We start from the raw sequence: 18,570 nt of genomic DNA, 5'->3' as shown, positions 1-18,570 counted from the left end.
TATTTCATAATTGGATTCTTTTATTTTAGAGAAAATAGATTTCGTGAAACAGCTGCCGAAAGAGACAAACATAAAACGTGAAATCAAAATATTGGCATTTAGAAAAAAACGGCGTTTCTCGCACTTTGTTAGGTCTCCGTGACGCATGCATAAAGTAATTGTGGAAACAATTTTATTCCAGAGAGGTTACGATTCGACAATTTAATTCAAATGAGTTTGATGGAGGATTGCTAAGTACCTGTACACGGGAAATGCAAACGAATAACGCTATTCAAACTTTAAATGGTATTTGCCGATATTTGCTTTTGGATCAACAGAACAGAACAGAACAGAACAGAACAGATATTTTATTAAGACGTGTACAAAGTACATCATCTTCTTAACCACATATGAATAATAAATAAACAAACACATGGTATGACATAGGTTATACATTATATGGAATAGAATCATAAATACATTCAAAAAAATAAATAACAACACAACACTCGTTAAATTAACTTTGGTGTTTACAGTATGAATGACTGTTTTAGATTTTCTAATAACTGTTTCTCTCCTGACATGAATACCACCAGAATTATGTCTTTTGTACTCACTAAGATTTTGAATAACTTTTTGTATCATTCCCTCTAAAATTCATTTTCCTGAGCGCGGTTTTGTAAGACGTGGAGACAATAATTGTTCTAAGTAATTAAATGCAAGTTTAACGTTAAAAAATGTTATAAATTTATTGAGAAATATGTTTTTTAAATTATTTTTTAAGAAATAGAATTCACCTACTGGCTTAAACAATTCTAGTGTGGTCTTTGTCACACAAATTACTGACTAGCTTTTTTCATCTAGATACTATTAAGCGAAAAAGTATAACTTTCGTTCAATAGACTTGCTCTCTCTCTCTCTCTTAAGTCGGATACTGGGTTTGCCTCTAGAATAGTTATAAGACAAGATAGTATATTGACCAAAAGAAACCATCACCCGATTTCGAGTAAGCTTCACTTAACAGCAGCCGTAAGTTTATTGTGTTGTGTTTAATCTACTTTTTAATACACAACCCGTGTTCTTGTTTTATTACTTTGGAGGATTGTGTCTTAGAGACTCAATATTTTGGATTATGGTTTAAGGCAATAAGTTACTAAGATAAATGACAATCAAACTTTTGACGAGCTTAGTGTTTGATATTATATTCTGTCTACTGACCCTAGCTTCGTTCGCATGAGTAAAGTAAATAACAGCTGACTGATGATCGAAAACAAATAATTTGATTTTTACGGCCATTCCATTTGATACAATATCACTTCTAACACTCAAGATAATTGTTACGCCTTAGACCGTTCAGCGAAACAGTAGTTCACTTCGAGTTTAAACATAGAAGAGCATGGAAGATGTTTTACCTTTTTTTCCGAAACTGATACCGACATTGACTTTGCAGATCTGAAGTTGCCAGCAATGTTATAGTTGATTGCATGTCCGTCACTGTCATGTAAACCTCTACTTTGTCAGTATATTGTAGAAAAATATCAGATAATAAGATTGTTCTTGAGATATTCGTTTTTGTTATATATTTCATGTTAATCATCGTAAATTCTGAAATCAAAAGTGACATGAACAAATTTTAAATTTCGAAATTTAACTTCGTATTTTGATTGGATGAGTTTCATCATTTATCAAGCTAGACAAATAATTGCTAATTCAACTAATGTTGTGATTGAAATGTTCTCATTAAATTCTAATTTAAGAACTTAATAAAAAGAGAAACTCGTTGGACTCATTTATCAATTTCAATATTTTATGAATGCTCTATTGTCTTACAAACTGCATTGTTAGAACCACACCAATCTTTTCAAGAATCCACGAATGGAATATGACAGGTGTCCGCCCATTATAACAAAGCATATACATAAATAATTGGTATGTTTATCAAAAAATTGTTAGGTACCGCCTTGGAACGGTCAGTAAAATGTAAAAAATGTTAAATAAAAGTTAACCATTTACATGATTGTCAACATATCGATATTGAATAAAAGTGTTGTTTGATACACCACTGCTTATTGAAAGGACTTGGGGTGGGGTTAACCCTGTTTAGGAAAGTTCGACATAACATTTGACAAGCTTTGTTAAAAAAACCAGTATCGGAATAAGCTTCAAATGGAATATAATAGGGTAAAATTCACAAATAACGCCCTTTCAGCTTATGAATCAATGTGCATAACCAAGGCCGAGATGCAAAAATGAATGATACAAGCAGGTGTAATGGTATTTTCGCCTAGTTGCGCATAATATTATCAACATTTCATCAACATGTGTATTTTAGGGTTTCAATTGTTCAGTTGCACGTTGAATGGTTATGATTGTTGCTTTAATTCGTAAGCGAATATAAGGAGTGAGTTGGAAAGGGTTTTTTTTGTAGTTAATATTGCAGATTGTTAGATTACATCAATGTTTTTGTAGGAGCAAAAGAGATAATATAAAGAAATCGGGTGGATTACTTTACTTCAGGTCGTATTTGAGATTTTTCATATATTCGCATGGAATATCAATTATATTTTCATTTATAAAGGCTAATATGCAGTCGGATTATGTTTCTTACAATATGTTACCAGAAGGGCAATACACATTGATGTGAATTATTGTAGAGAATATTTAATGGCAATTAAACTCTATTATAAAAGTCATAATATCAGGCGGGGTAAAATATGCAAACCATTTATAGAAATCATAGCATTTTATTACTTCAAGAAATTACTTAAATAGTAGATCTGACGCCACATTTTCCATAATTAATAGTATGACCCTTATTTGTAAACTCTAATACAGTGTCTAAGTAATCCAGTGCTAGTTTATCCGCCCAACTTACATCACAAGGGTCGTCAATAAATCCACAATGTCCACCTTTACTAGTACACACAATCAGAAAATGTGGATAATACTTGCAGAGATCGTATGGAATGCTTATTTTGGAATAAAACGGATCATCTAAGCTATTGATAAATAATAAAGGAACTGCTATCTCATCCACATCTCTCAAGGGATTATTGCGGTCCCAAAAGTCATCTACATTTGAAAAGTTATATAACTTTGAATACATAAGCTCATCAAAATGTCGAAATGACCAGCATTTGAGCAACTCATTAAAATCGATATACTTTGAAAGTGAATTTGAATGTTCACATAACGTAATTTTCAATGACAACAAATATAATATGTCATATATTCCTTGAACGCCTTTCGAAAACTTCCCGGAGTTGTCAAAGCACGCCGATATACACACTGCAGCAAAAATGTTTGCCGATGAACCGAATTCTCCAAGATATGACAGTAAAAGCGAACAACCCGTTCCTAATCCAACCATTGTAACTAACGCTTTTGGGTATCGACTATGTATATATTTTACAACTTGGCGTAAATCGTGCGGATCCCCGTTGCTCAATATCTTCGGAGAAGTTAACACTGAATTTCCGAATCCTCGTTGGTTAAACACAACAGGCCTATAACCTTTGTGAGCAGCTAAACTACACAGGTTTGAAACGTTGACCGAGGTAGCGGTTAATCCCGGAAGTATTTTTAACACAGAACAACACTTTTTCTTATGAACAGAAACATGAAGAGCCCAGTCAAGCGCTACGACTCCTCGATCACGCATTTGTAGATATTCCCTTTCAAATTCAGTTGAGGTATGTGTGAGAATAAATGAAAGTATCGTTTGGATGTGCGCGTTTCGTAGATACCAAGGCGGATCGAAGTTACGGTTTATTAGTCTGCATCGCTTGAGAAGATGCGACGCCAATGCTGATTCTTTGAAATACAGTTTTGGAATGGTTGATGGTAGTGTCATAAAAGACTTGACGTAAATGAAAGCACTGATCACTAATGTGCCAAACACGGCTACGCAGAATGGTAGGGACGTCACAGTTGAGTACACAGCAAAAAACATAACTGTGGATCCAACTGTATCAAGTATGTTTGCTTTTCAGGTCGTCTGATTCGTATTATTTATTTGCACATTATAAGTTATTCATATTAATTATGATGAACGCCTTTCTTTTCTTCATATCGGTTTCTTTTACTGTTTGTTTTTGTAGAATTCAAATAAAATATTTATAGGAATTGATGCAATATCCTTTAAATGCCGGTGATTTTTCCCGTCACCATCGTCGTTTAATAACTAACTACGTATGTTTGTGTTCAATATTATCAAAATGTGAGTTAAAACAGTGTGTGTTTCTAAACGCAAAAAAACTGAAGTACTGCAAAACCTTAAACCAAGTGTATTCACATGACAAACACAATAATTGATTCAGTCATCACAATAATCCACTTTGAGAATTTCTGCAAAGTCAATTAATCACGGAAGTAATCCAGTTTAAACGTTTTCGGGTTGGAAAACGAAATTCATTTATCCGATATAAACATATTCTGCACGTGTTCTCATCGTAAACAATTGTTTGTTACGAAAAGATAAAAATAATTAGTCTATTAACATATTATATCCGTCTTTCCCCTAAAAAGAAAAATACTCAGTGTTCTATAGTTAAGTGATTTTTCCACTGTTTTCGTGTACCCCAAATACACAAATTCTATAAATGTTTTTGTCTCCTCCAATACTTTCACAAATGTCAGTTTAACATAGATTAATATGTTTTCGATTCTCTTGATGACTTTTCAGATCAATGGAGCATCCGACATACTATGAAAGCTTACTTTGTTATACGTTGTTGAGCTAAATGAACCCTTTTATGATCACATTATTCAGGCACATAAAGTTATGTTTATTTCAAATAAAATCTTAGTGCAAATGCTTAAGAGTTCGGAAATCTTGCATTGAAATCTTAATTATCTTCGATGTGATACGGTATTTATTGTTCGGCACATGCTTTCCCTTATTCATTGAGGTTCCAATAATGGCATAATGGTTGTTCATGTTATAAGTGGTAAAGCTATCCTTTGATTTTCACGTTTTACTTTATTACCTTTTTACACACGCACACACACACATATATTTATGTGCTAATCGCAGTGTTCAGTGAAACTATACACTTATTTAAATTCCATCATTTACAAGCAAAAATAATTGTTACAAGTATTTGATGTTTCGTTTACCGAAGGAAATCCAGCATGACAGCAAATAATATCTCTTAATTTAAGAACAAACATGAATTTTATGTCAGGCTTGGCAAGTGTCCGTAAGGATACCTTATTTTCTTTTTAACGGTTCATCTTGAATTATCAACCCAATCCACTTATCGTTTGTAATTGTTGCACTTTCAGTTCGCAATATCTTCAAGTATTTATGAAACTTCCCCTGATCGTTTCATTATATTATAGCATTGATTAGTAACCGCTGGATTACATATCCTTTCTTTAGGTCCGTAGGCGTTTTTGAACAAAACGCTGAAAATTTCTATTATTTTTAGAAACTGACATTCCGATTGTACGAACTTTTTAGGTGTCTAAAGGCATCTGTGTCTCAAAATCTGCGTTCTATAAGCTGGAGCTGATACTGGTAAACTATTACTTCTTGGACAGACAAACCATTTGCGTCAGCGATATCAGGTGTTTCTCTTGCAATTATAGGCAGAGGTATTGAATGTTTCATTCCGTTGTTGGCGTTTCGGCAGTCTGAAAGTATTCACAAATTTCAAATTTATACATTCATATTCGGAATGGATATATGCATACGTTTTGTCGGGGACTTCAGAATTTATTTTGAATCAGATAGCGTTCTCATATTGGTAGATTATATACGTCAAAACTATATAAGGAAAATTATTCACACAAAAGCAGTATTATACATACATATCTAAGCTACGACATACTTAATATTTCATCGTTCAATGGTGATTCGGCAAAGAGAAGAACGATATTGATAAACACAAATGATCATTGTTCAAACTTATGATTGATTTTAAAAGTTGAAAATTGATTTTTTAAAAAATTCAATCAATATTTAAAAGGTGTTTGAAATGTATTTTACCTAAACATTATCGTTTAACCAACCTCTCGAAAAGGTCTTATTTTGAATCGACCTTGCCTCAGAGTTGACATCAATTTTATAAAAATAAAATGTTAATAGTTGTTTAATCTGAGTCTGTTTTTAATTCATGAGAATATATCCGCTAAATCGTTAAAAACCCATATTAATAGATATTTCTATAATGATTGATACAAGTGAACAAATCGGTTAAAACTTGCTGCACCCACGCACATTGCCATATTAAATATAAGTACAAATAATGTAACTACAACGAGCATTGATCAAAGCACGTCAAGAATGCTATGATAATACCCATAATACCATTACAATTACATACAAGCTAAAATGACCTTTTTACAGTGTAAATTTGAACCAAAGTCCACATCTATCTATAATAGAAAACCTGTTGCCTATGTTGTCAAGTTACAATCATATGAAGCAATATAACACCGAGCAGCCAGACACTTTAATTATCGATGTTCATTATCACGTTTGCTTGGGGATTAATGTAATGAAAATGCTAATGCAATATTGAATTTGCTGATTTCACATGGACAATCTACAATGTAAACAAACTGAGACCATTGAAATTTATCAATGCAATTGTCTACATTTTGTATAAAATAGATTTAAGGAATAAATAGCGGGATTGATGTCCTTATCGGGGTATGAATTCAATTTGGCTGGTCAAAGTGTGTGAAGTCCGAAGGAATGGAAGTTGGGGTGTAAATATTTGCTAATGGAGTCTATAGTTACAAAAAAACATACTTCGTTCGTTTAATCAGTAATGAATAGGCACATTAAAAGACTGATATGAAATATTATGAAAGCGAACATGAAGTCTTGAGTTTCATGTTGACGTAGTATTCAGGGAAATAGATCTCAGTATTTTGAGGTTTTGAAATCGAATTTTATTTAAATATTTTTTTAGTTTTTCTGTCTTTCTGTATTTTTGTTCTGTTTCACTGAATGTATGAGAATAAATGCCAAACATAAATCCGATTGATTATTGTTTATTATAGTTAAAACATGTATAACATTATTTTCTGACTCGGTAATTTATATAGTAAGTTATTCAAATATTTTCTCCTGACACTCAGCGAAATTTTCTTTGCATTTATTGAAGATAAATTATGACATGCACAATTCTGATACGCCGGTTGTAACAGGTAAAACGACATTTGACGATGCTTCATGAATTGATAGTGCTGGTTTGTTTAACTTGCTCTTAAATGAGTTATTTTCTGTACGTCCAAATTATATTGAATGAAGTGTGAATGGTTTATTTACGTTCGCTAGATTTCCCATTATTTATGCTTTTTAGTTGTAACATATATTGAAATGAACGTAAAAAGAAGTCAGTTATTAACCAACGTACATCGAATATTAATAATACCTTTATCCACTAAAACAATCGGTTGAAAAGTATCAAAATCATTTCATCTAAATGCCAAAACAATGTACCAAGGAGTTTCAGAGAAAAGCTTAGATGAATTCAATTCAACATTATTTCCAAAAAATGATATCACGCATAACGATCTTGCCACTGTCTATTTATCCAACCGGTGTCGACAAAAATCCAAAATGAGTATCGTAATAAGTAATTTACTCGTAGTTAAGCTTTTAAAAAGACTTTCAAAATAATTTTCGCCAACATCTGCTTCAATTATTCGCCCGTCATTGGTATTTAGTTTATCGTCGGATACCGCGTGATCAATTATGTTACTCTTCATTTGTAACAGGAGAGTGCCAGAAAGGGATGCCAGTGAGAAATCAATTAGTATCAAAGAATATTCGACATTGTGACCATTGGATCCCAATAATTTTAAAAATTCCCATTATTCTAACAAAATAATTTAAATGATTAAAATGTATCTCATGTACTTACATTGTTTTTTTTACTTCAAGTTAATTCCCATTAATGCAGATATTGAATATCTAAACAATCATATCCGCGGTCTTCCTTTGATCGTATGGTTTTATCTCTACAGTTCCCGTACGCACACTGTCAGCGGCCGGTATCTGACGATCGCTATAGTATATCCCTATTGGATTATTTGAAACTCTGTAAACGTTATTCAGCATTTATTATAATCTTTCTCATAGAACCAAATAGGCTTTAAGCAGAACCTCGTATTGGCGTCAGTGATATTTTGCCTTTCGGGTTTCAGGAGAAAAGCATAAAAAATGGGCTAGAGTGATGTCCCCTGTGTGGTAGTGTTTACTTCTTTGGACTCGAGAATTTGTGAAATAAAAGGTGTTTAAATGCATAAAATGTAAAATAAAAGAGTGGAATAAGGATATAAACTGTAAGTTAAAAAGAAAATATCATTATACTTCGGGTGAAAATAGAAAATCATGAGTTTATAAACTTTTTCTATTGGCAAACCATTGGGTCGTTAATGTATGCATTAGTGCTAAAACCATGTAAACTGTGTAGAAGCGGTCTAAAGATAACTTTGTTTCGGCTCAAACGCTATACCTCATTTCCACGCTGACTGAATTTTAAAATACACTGCGCAACAAAAATAAGGTATGGAAAATATTGATACGCGAAAACGGGAAAGGGAGAGTGAAAGCAGTGTAAGTAGCATTGGGGAATTTGATGCGAGTGTTGAAGTGGCAAAGTGTAGCACTAGCAAACAAAAGAAGAAAAAGGGGAGAAAAGATAACCAGGACATAAACAAAAAGAAATTCGTTACAGTGGAAGAAGAAACCACACTCCAACCAGAATCAGAAGACGATATTGCTTTTTTAGAATCTTCGGACAGCAATCTGACTAAAAAAAACACAAAAAACACGATAGTTTGTTTAGTCGACGTCTTATTTTCCAACCACAAATATTCTTTAAGTGTTTCGCGCATGGAAGAAAGTCTCGTCAGGTAAATTAAAAATAAAAATATTCACGAAACATTATTTCTTAATCATCAATGCATTAGCATTGTCATTGGATAAATTTATTTAAAGTTGGTATGTGATCAGTGAGGCCATATCAATTTTTCGATATTTTTTTTAACAATTCATTTGATGAAATTTACATTCCAAACATGAATGATTGACTCTTTGTTACGAGACAATAAGTTTATTCTTCAGGACGACACGAGAACTCTAAACATATTCTAAACACCGACACACCAATATTGCATTCAACTACAACAACAAACGTAAAGGTAAAAGGTTTATTGATAAGTTCAATAGCTAAAAGGAACCTTAAATATCAATAAAGCGAGGTCACATTTGTTTGCAAATCATAAAAGCGTAAAAAGGCAAACATCTTGGTACTTTTTAAATCAGATAAAACTAGGCAAACAGGTTCAATTATCAAACACATAAATAAGAACCCTGTTTAAAGGGCAATTGGGTTACCTGTTGATCTAAAATGCACTTCTGCAATACAGTGTCAAACTGTTTATTTTCTAAAATATGAAAATATTTATCTAATGGTTCACCCGTTACCAGTGTTTTGATCACTTTGCTTTAACTGTATCCTCTGTATTAAAAATCGAACAAAATAGCAGAGACAGAGCATAGTGCCGTAGGACGACGTTTGTTTCTATCAATCCCGTAGAGGGTTTCATTTAGCTACACGGTCATCTCGTTAGAGCTTTAAATAGCCATAAACTTTACGTCATACAATGAATCTGGCTACAATCGCTTGGTTAAACTTGTCGAGGAGATAAACGTTGTTGCAGTCCAGGGAAATTAAATTACATTTGAGATCACGTTTCCAACTGAGACTGTTTTTATGAATATCCTAAAGACACTTTGTTTTTCAGCACGTCCACATTATTGACGCCTTGTTTCAAACTGATTAAAGGCACCGTTTGGTTAAACATGTCGGGGAGATCTACTGAGACTGTTTTTATGAATATCCTAAAGACACTTTGTTTTTCAGCACGTCCACATTATTGACACCTTGTTGCAAACTAATTCAAAGCACCTTTTAAAGCTTTGCATCAATGGTCTTTCTTGCACCAATGTCATTTGCATGTTTAAGGATACATTCTGCAAAAGAAATAAGTCTTATACAAACAAATATCAACGTATACCTTAATTATACGACACGTGCTCATGGTCAACGGATGTTCTGTGATTTTTTCTCGGAAACATGCTATGAAACTGGCAATGATACTCATGATATACTTGACATGTGCGTTTCACGGGAATCTGGCATTTTCTTATAAGTACATCTTAAGGTAAGACTTATTTAGTAAAGTTCAAGATGAATTATTGATAATCTTGAACTAAATGAGCGTATGTATATGAATCCTGATCTGCATGCCAGTAGTCAATTATAATTCAGCACGCAAATGGTTTATAACTTGAATATTTTTCCTGCGTGATTAAGTTAAATGTCATTAATTTTGATCTAATGGAACAGATGAAATACATGTTTGAACATATGAGTTTTTAAATGAAAATATCGATGATGGTGATAACAACGAATGTCTTTAACAAGTATTTATCTTGTATCTTATTTATTAGATCGTTTCAGTGAAATAACACAAACAGCTTCATTTTTACTGTTTAATTCATATTGTAAAATTAAGAGATATTATAAATTGAAGCTACCAAACTGTTGTCATGTCAATTTTTTTATGTCTGATGGTGATATGATCTATAAATAATAATATATGTGTCTAGTTCGGTCACTGAGTACAAGAGGTTATACCCATTGTTGATCAGTTGATGTCTGAACGTAATGTTCAGGATTTACTGCATCCCATAAGAAAATATATTTTTTACTATTTTTTATTGACTACAATAATGTAGAAAAGGAATGTTGTATTTGCATAGCAAGTTTTGATAACACTACGGTATTTCAAACATAACTACCAGGACAACGTCATTCAATAGGAAGGTAAACTCAAAATTGCACGTCCACTTAACCTTACAAATCGTTGAAGCAGATGAAACGTTCTACCGGGAATTAACATTGACACAGAATCGGAGTACATTAAAGCCAATTGTACTCTCATTTTTTGATGACGGGGACCATCTGTTCTGATTTGCTGTAAAATTGACTTTATGTGCATTGACGTGAATGATTGTCATTTACGTATTACACTACCTCGAAGAAGTTAGTAATTTCAATCGAAAGCAGACAAAAGGGTAATCTTGTATTGTGACGTCACCGACTTTTAAAGAAACAAACGTATTTATGTGCTACAATTGCAACTGCTTTGACCAGACACACATTATAACTAGAAAAATAATTTTAAGGCCATCTCTAGTCAATGACACATTCAAAAGGAACCACACAAGACAACAAACATAAGAATTGACATTACTTATTGCATGTATAATTATCTCAGAAATAACGATTCGAGGTACTAGAACTGTGTTGCTTGTAATTTACTTTCATGCGAAAACGTTTGAAATAAAAAGGTTTACTTTGTACTTACCACTCGTATTAAAAGGATTTAGTTTCAAAGTCTCGCAAAATGCAAAAAAAAATAAACTAACTGCTAGTAAACCTTTTTATTTCAAACGTTTTCGCATGAAAGTCAATTACAAGCAACACAGTTCTAGTATCTCGAATCGTGGACTCCACGAAACTTGTGGACTTTTTTTAATAGTTTTGCATTAGGAACTCTGAAAATGTATTTCTTCATCTGCAGATAGAGTTGGGATCCCTAATCATCGAAGTACTTGGGGTTTACCTATTAGTTTATAACTAATTGTTTTATTATTAAGTTTCCTTTAGTTCATGCATACTTTATAAGATTTACCTTTTGTGTTTATACTTTATTCAGGATTGTTGGGCGAGAGTGAGTTTGTGCACGCAAACTGATTTAAACCCCCAATAAATTGATTCTACTGACCGTTCCAAGGCGGTACCTAACAATACTTGATAAACACACCAAGTTTTTTATAATATATATATGCCATGTGTTGTTTGTGGTGGAACTGTACTGTTTTGTGTTATGTCTTTGGCGTTTACCGCGTGCCGCGGGGGTTTGTGTTTGATCTTTTGGCTACTGAGCTTGTTTCTGTAGCTTTGCATATAAATATTCAATTTGCAAGATGTTTTCTAAATCAGGAGTGTAGTCAAGTTCAGATAAGAAGGATGAATTTTATTTCGGACATATGTTCAATTGAATCATATGTTAACCACACATTTTCCTGATGCGTGCTCCAAAATGTTTTCTTATTTACCTTAATTTGCTTCTAAAACTCCTATCAACTTGCTTGATCATACAAAAGGTTCGTTTTAGATATTGGGTAAATCAATTAAATCCCGATTTATCTCCGTTTTTGCACTGGCGGTGCTCCAAAGAGATTGTTATTATTGTTGAATGTAAGATTGTTGCGTTGGTGTTAAGAGTTTGTTTTCTCTTGTTGGTAGTGTTTGCTAGTTTCGTCGTTGGATTGGGTGATTTCCGAATTCGAAGGGATTGTTTTGCGATTTTTTCAGCATATTGACACGACGAAATTAGTCGAAATTAATTGCCAGAAAGTATGTCTTATCAAATATCATATGCGAAACATAATTTCACTGGATATGCTGAAACAAATTATGAACATACCAATTGTTTTTTCTGTAGAACAGTTATAGGGATCTCGCGGGAAATTCATTGATTACTTTTATCAGGACTTTTAAACAACACTCATTTAAATTGAGCGAACGCTTTCCGCCATCATCTACAACCAATACAAAAAGGTTTGTACCGTACATGGAAGAGCTCGTCCACAGTGCAGTTATCCATGTTCTGATCATTCGGAGTCTTTGGATATAACGTAAGGATTGTTGATAATATAACATCACTTCATCTAGGTGGCGTCGGCAGTGTTGAAAATATATTTACTGTTGATGTACAGTTTTAATTAATCAGAGAATGCTATTGTCATTTTAGATGTTGTTTATGTTTTAGAAGGACCTCTTCAAACGCGATTTTACGGTAAGATTAATTGACAATGATAATTTTTACTTGATATGATGCATGAAAAAAACGCAGAGATAATACTTTATAACCTAATTTTCAATTAATTCTCCCTGTTATTGAGATAGTGATGTAATTAATTTACATTTCGTTATTTCTTTTAGATTGCCAAAAAGCCATCATCGGAAAGAAACACTCAACACGTCAGCCCAGATTTCAAGAATAATATCCTATATCGCTAACAGTGAGGTATCTTCAAGGAAGTACATACTGAAATACAATTTTTCATAGAGAACAGTGAATCTGAGACACAACTGCCTTAAGAGAGCTGATGATTGAGTGCAATCGTAATCTCAGCGGTTAAAAAGAAACAAGACAAATCAAGCGTTTGGTTAAAAAGCGCGTACGGATCTCAATGCTCAAATGAGCAACGTTAATCAATTCAACGGTTTCCAATCAGCGCTGGAATGTATAGAATGTTTAGGAGCTAAAACGTAATCAATGCTTCCTGAAAGAACAAATGTTATGAAAAAACACCTGCCGTTTATAATTATATTGAAACGATCAGGAGAAATTGGATTTTTTCTCGATGATACTCGAACTGTATGTTTAACAAATGTATATCAACCTTAAAGTGGATTTTGTAAACGGCTAATTTAAAAGCAAAATCGCTGTATTCGATTTGAAAAAGAAAACAAGGCATCCTACAAATACTAATTATACATGGCATGGAGGTAATGTTTTATTAACTAATTAAAGCATCAGCTGTCATGCTTCATAAACTTCGTTAAATGCAAACCATTGACCTAAATGAAACTAGATATTATCAATGACGGCATATGAAATAGTTAAACTTTTATTACTGAACAATTTGCTAATTTGAAGAAAACATACAGATCAAATATGTTTTATAAAATGCAATATAAGTAGCTAATTAAAACCCTGGAAGTGTTCTACTATCTATGGAACAGAATTACGCCACTATGGAATTTGGAAACTCAAATTTTCCATACTTGTAAACAGAGAACAAAAAACGACGACTTAAGAAAAGTTTATTATCAGATTGCACGTCAACCATTGGTTTTTGGCTAGATTGTAAGCGGGAATCTGCGCAAAAGTGCGGGATGTGAGCAGTTCTACTTTTTCGGCAATCAAATTCGATAGGTTCTTTAATGGTTTTATAAAAGCAATCCATTACCGAACAATGTCAGCCGAAGTTTAACATTGAATTAATGGTGTTTAAGTTCCGCTTTCTTTGCGTTTGTATTGCAAGAACAGATAAATTGCAATTTTGTTTAAGTGCGCTAGGTGCAGTTTTCAAGATACCCGATCTACACTTCAATTTCGGTGCCGATATTTCATCTCTGGATTTACTCTGATATCTTTGCGTATATCTTGAACGTTGTCAGTATTTGGTTTCTTTAGATAGCGAAAAACTATAGTTTTAATCAATCTGAAAATGTGTTTCATAGACATCCTCTCTTTTCAAGCAGTTTCAAGCCATACTCGATCGCATGTCTCACCCCGAAAAAATGTTTGGATATTCTTGAAAGAAGTGTTCAGACATAACTGTTTCTCTCTGTATTCTTTACATAGAGGTATTCTTAAAAACAAATTATTTCCTATATGAATACACTTTTTTTAAAACGTTTAACTCGTAATAAATAATACGCACTTTTATTTCTAAAACTGTGGATAGATTGCCACTAGTACATCTTGCAAAATGAATTAAGTATTCAGAAAACACACAACTATACTACACTTGATGTATGCAATAGCATAGATGTTAGGCAATCTTTTTGACACTCACTATTTGTTTGCATATATTGGGCTTTAAATGAAGAAGAATTTCTAAAGCAATTTTGAAACTGTATAAATTTAAGACGTACAAATTTGAAAAAATTACGTTTTTAATACATTTTTTCTAATATTAATATTCATAATAAATGAGATGAAGCTACATCGCATACCGCATATCCCTATAACTATATTGTTTCCGAAGGTAAAACGGGCATTGTTTCAAGATGTATAAATATTATAGCTTATTACCGGATATCATTATAAGTCCTTACATGTACAACTTGTTTATTGACATTTCTCCCCGTTTGGTGGTATATTGACGTTCTATTTTGCTTTCATTTCCCAATTAAGCGCCTAAACGACTAAAAAGTATAAGTAACTTAGTATGTTATATACAATACTATGATAACATCTGAGCTAGTGACTGTACGTATCCCACCTCGGGTATAACCTCTGATATTTTGAATAAATGATTTATCAGAGTAAGAAAATAATGACCAAAATTGAAATATGAATGTAGAAAAAAATACTCATACACAACCTCGTATACTAATCACAAACGCGATTGAGCAGGAGTACTTACATACAATAATGTAACTGATTTAATGCTAATTTGGACAAACTTTGATGCCCCATTATGTAATAACAAACAAATAATGTACAACTATAAACTCAGTAAGAACTTTTAGATTCAAGATTCAGAGATGGGTTTTATCATTTTCGCGTGACTACCCATCACATTATATGCATACTACCTGTTTCGTGAATACATAGGGCGTCTTCAGTTTAAAACTCAATAAAGAATCTTAACGCCAGAAACATTGAGTAAGAACGCAGGAGATCTATTTCCTAGCGTTACGAGTCTGACCTTGAGACTCAAGATAAGGTGAGAGAATTCATATTTTTTTCTCAAAACTTCTACTGTTACGAGTTTATACTGTTACGAGTTTATATTGTTACGAGTTTATACTGTTACGAGTGATTGTAGTAAGCTTTTTAAGTATTTAGTCCTTAACTTAAATTCAACGTGTAAGTGAATATGAACCCTGAGATCAAACTTGTGCACCATCTACAACGAAACAATGAAAACTACAGGGATAGACCCAGAAGTCGAAATATGAATAAGAAACTTTAACAATAAACATAATCGTATAAACAAACATGACAGAACTTCATATCACACATCTTGTCACCGGTGTTTGGGCTGGTGTGATACCGATCTAAATTAATGCTTCAAAGAAACACATACCGTCTTTTCTTCAGTACGGACATTTTAACTAAAGTTAATTGATAAAAAAAAGATATTTCTCTTTACAGATTGATGGGTCTTTTTTTTGCAAGTCGATTTCCGATGAAAAATCCGAATTGCAAATTCCACTTAGGCAGTTTTGAGATCAAAAATACACTTTGTGTATAAAGAATTTGTTTCAAAACATTTTATTTTTGAGGTTACTTTGTCAAACAAACACCACGTTCTTTGTTATCTTGTCTGGCATTGGGAAGGGGTATCTCTTGTAAAATATATATTATGTAGGTATATGCAATAGATTAATACTCCTGATATAACATAACTATGCATTATCCAATATGTCATGTTTGTACTGTCTTGAATCTGATGTATAATTTTAGACAGCCAAATAGGCTTAAACCGCATCATTTATCTTTTCTGAAAATATCAAATGTGAAGCCACCGTACGTTATCGCTTACGTGGATGATTTGGATCCTCCAAGAAATAAGGTTTCCAAATTGGAACATTTTTTAGAAAAATGGATTTGATGAAACAGTTGCCGAACGCGACACGTGCGAAAATGTTTAGAAACATATATTGGTCGCAGTTTGATTGGTCTATATGACGCATGCACTAGAGCAATTGTGGAAACAACTTTATTCCTGAGAGGTTTTGATCCGACAATGGAATTCGAATGAGTTCAACGAAGGATTACTAAGTATTTGTAAACGGGAAATGCAAACGAATGAAGCATAACTCTTTTTCAACTTCAATATCTTCACAGATATATCTTCTGATATTTGCTTTGGGATCAACGCAGCATCTGTAACATTGACTGTGGGCTTTTAATGTGTGCATGATTATTTTGGATATTTTAATTACTATTGTTTGTCTTCTGGCAGTTAGTTAGAATAATCAATGTACCAATACTTCCAGAAATACGTTTTTCGTACTAAGTTTTATTATTTCTTTTTATCATTCCCCCTGAAATTTACCTTTGCCTGAGCGCTGTTTTGTATCAAATTCCAAATTAATCGTTCAAAATATGTCAGTTTTAATTTTAAACGTTTCTAAAAAGAATGCATCTTCTGGTTCGGACGATTCAACTGTTATATGAGTTTTCTCAACTATTTAAATATTCAATTCCTTTTGCATTTCCTTTACCTAACTTGAATCGCACCTAAAGGATCTAATTGGTCAAAGTCGTGGTATGTCCTATAAAATCAATTGTGCCTTTTACACTTGTTTCCCTAGGAAATATTGTACAGCATTAGCAGTTTCTGAAGTAAATAACATTCATAAAGCCCGTCCAAGGCAGTGCCTTATTTCATATTATTTGCAAAACACATGTACCTAATATCGATCGTTTCTATCAAAGCACACGGTACTCGGTAAATATGGTATAATCCAACTATCACATATTTCGTGCAACACATCCTTTTACATTAATCAATCGGTGCACCTCGGCCGTCGTTTTATGGCGGAGTTGGTCGAAGTATTCCGATTGTACATAATTTCGGAACTCTGTTAGACTTTTTGTATGGAAATATTGCACATGGTTATTTTGATTTTGATACCAATTTTGTTTTAAATAGAAATAATTTAGTGGAGTTAGATATTCTTAAAGATAGACATTCCTGTGATAATTCATGTAACAACTATGGTTATAGACTTATTGCTATATGTTAGTCATTTGAAATTCATATAGCTAATGGAAGATGTTGTAAATATATGTACACTGGCTCCTTCACAACTACTAAGAAAAATCTTACTGATTATGTACTTTGTACTCCTGAATTATTAACGATTGTTAGCTCATATGTTGTCCTAGATTTTGACCCACTGTTGTCTGATATCCATAAACCAGTTGAATTTTCTTTACGGGGTATAAATACTTTTAATACTGATGTAAAGGTTGTCGATTCTAATTAATGTAATGATGGAATTAATCTATCTGGGACAAAACTAGACAAGATAAGTTTGTTGATTCTTTTGATATAAATGCAATTGATTCTGTCTTAACTAAACTTTTACAGTTGTCCGATAAAAGTACAGATGTTTCTGCTAAGGAAATTGGTGAACTTACCTCTTCTATATCAGACATTTATATTGATGCTGCGAAGAAAGCAGATAAATTATTATGCTAAAAACGTATATACATGCAATGTCTCGAAGTAGTACATCTTGAAAAATAATCAAAAGCGATTCAAGCCTTGGTTTGACAATGAATGTAAGAATAAACGCTCCGAGTATATGCAAGCAAAACGTACATAGGCGGGTTAACTGAAGTATTTCTTTTGAAAATGTAAAGAGATAGAGTAAACAGTATAAAAATGTGATACACTTTAAATTCAACTCATATAACAAAGATTTGAATAATAAATTAAGGATTTGAGACATTCAGATCCCATGTCTTACTGGTCTATGCTAATTTAGGCGAGAAAAGCAAGATAGTTTCTTATAAGTATTCTGAGGCGTTCTTTGAACATTTAAGTAAGCTGAATGAAAATATTGAGGAAGTAAATGACATTGACTACTTAAATACTCCTGAGTATTATGTAGAACTCAACAAGCCAATTTCTAAAAATGAGACTTTAACTGCTATATCCAATCTTCATAATAACGAATCATGTTCTATGTTTGATAATATTCTAAAAGATTATATTAAACAGATAATAAGTGTCCT

The 18,570-nt window shown here is 32.7% G+C and overlaps 1 protein-coding gene across 1 annotated transcript; it reads right to left on the bottom strand.

The window, feature by feature from the left end:
* Positions 1–2,743: 2,743 nt before the first annotated feature.
* On the bottom strand, positions 2,744–4,878 carry LOC128229784 (protein ABHD15-like). Its single transcript, XM_052941605.1, has one exon. The coding sequence runs from the start codon at positions 3,929–3,931 to the stop codon at positions 2,744–2,746; it is 1,188 nt and encodes a 395-aa protein (XP_052797565.1). The 5' UTR covers positions 3,932–4,878.
* Between the last annotated feature and the right edge of the window lie 13,692 nt (positions 4,879–18,570).

The sequence above is a fragment of the Mya arenaria genome, chromosome 4 (assembly GCF_026914265.1).
Source record: "Mya arenaria isolate MELC-2E11 chromosome 4, ASM2691426v1".
Lineage (NCBI taxonomy): Eukaryota > Metazoa > Mollusca > Bivalvia > Myida > Myidae > Mya > Mya arenaria.
Note: the sequence above shows the minus strand (reverse complement) of the source record. Positions and strands in the feature narration are given on the sequence as shown.

Coding starts and splice junctions, on each gene's coding strand:
- LOC128229784 (XM_052941605.1), bottom strand. CDS start 3,931: ATGTTTTTTGCTGTGTACTCAACTGTGACGTCCCTACCATTCTGCGTA.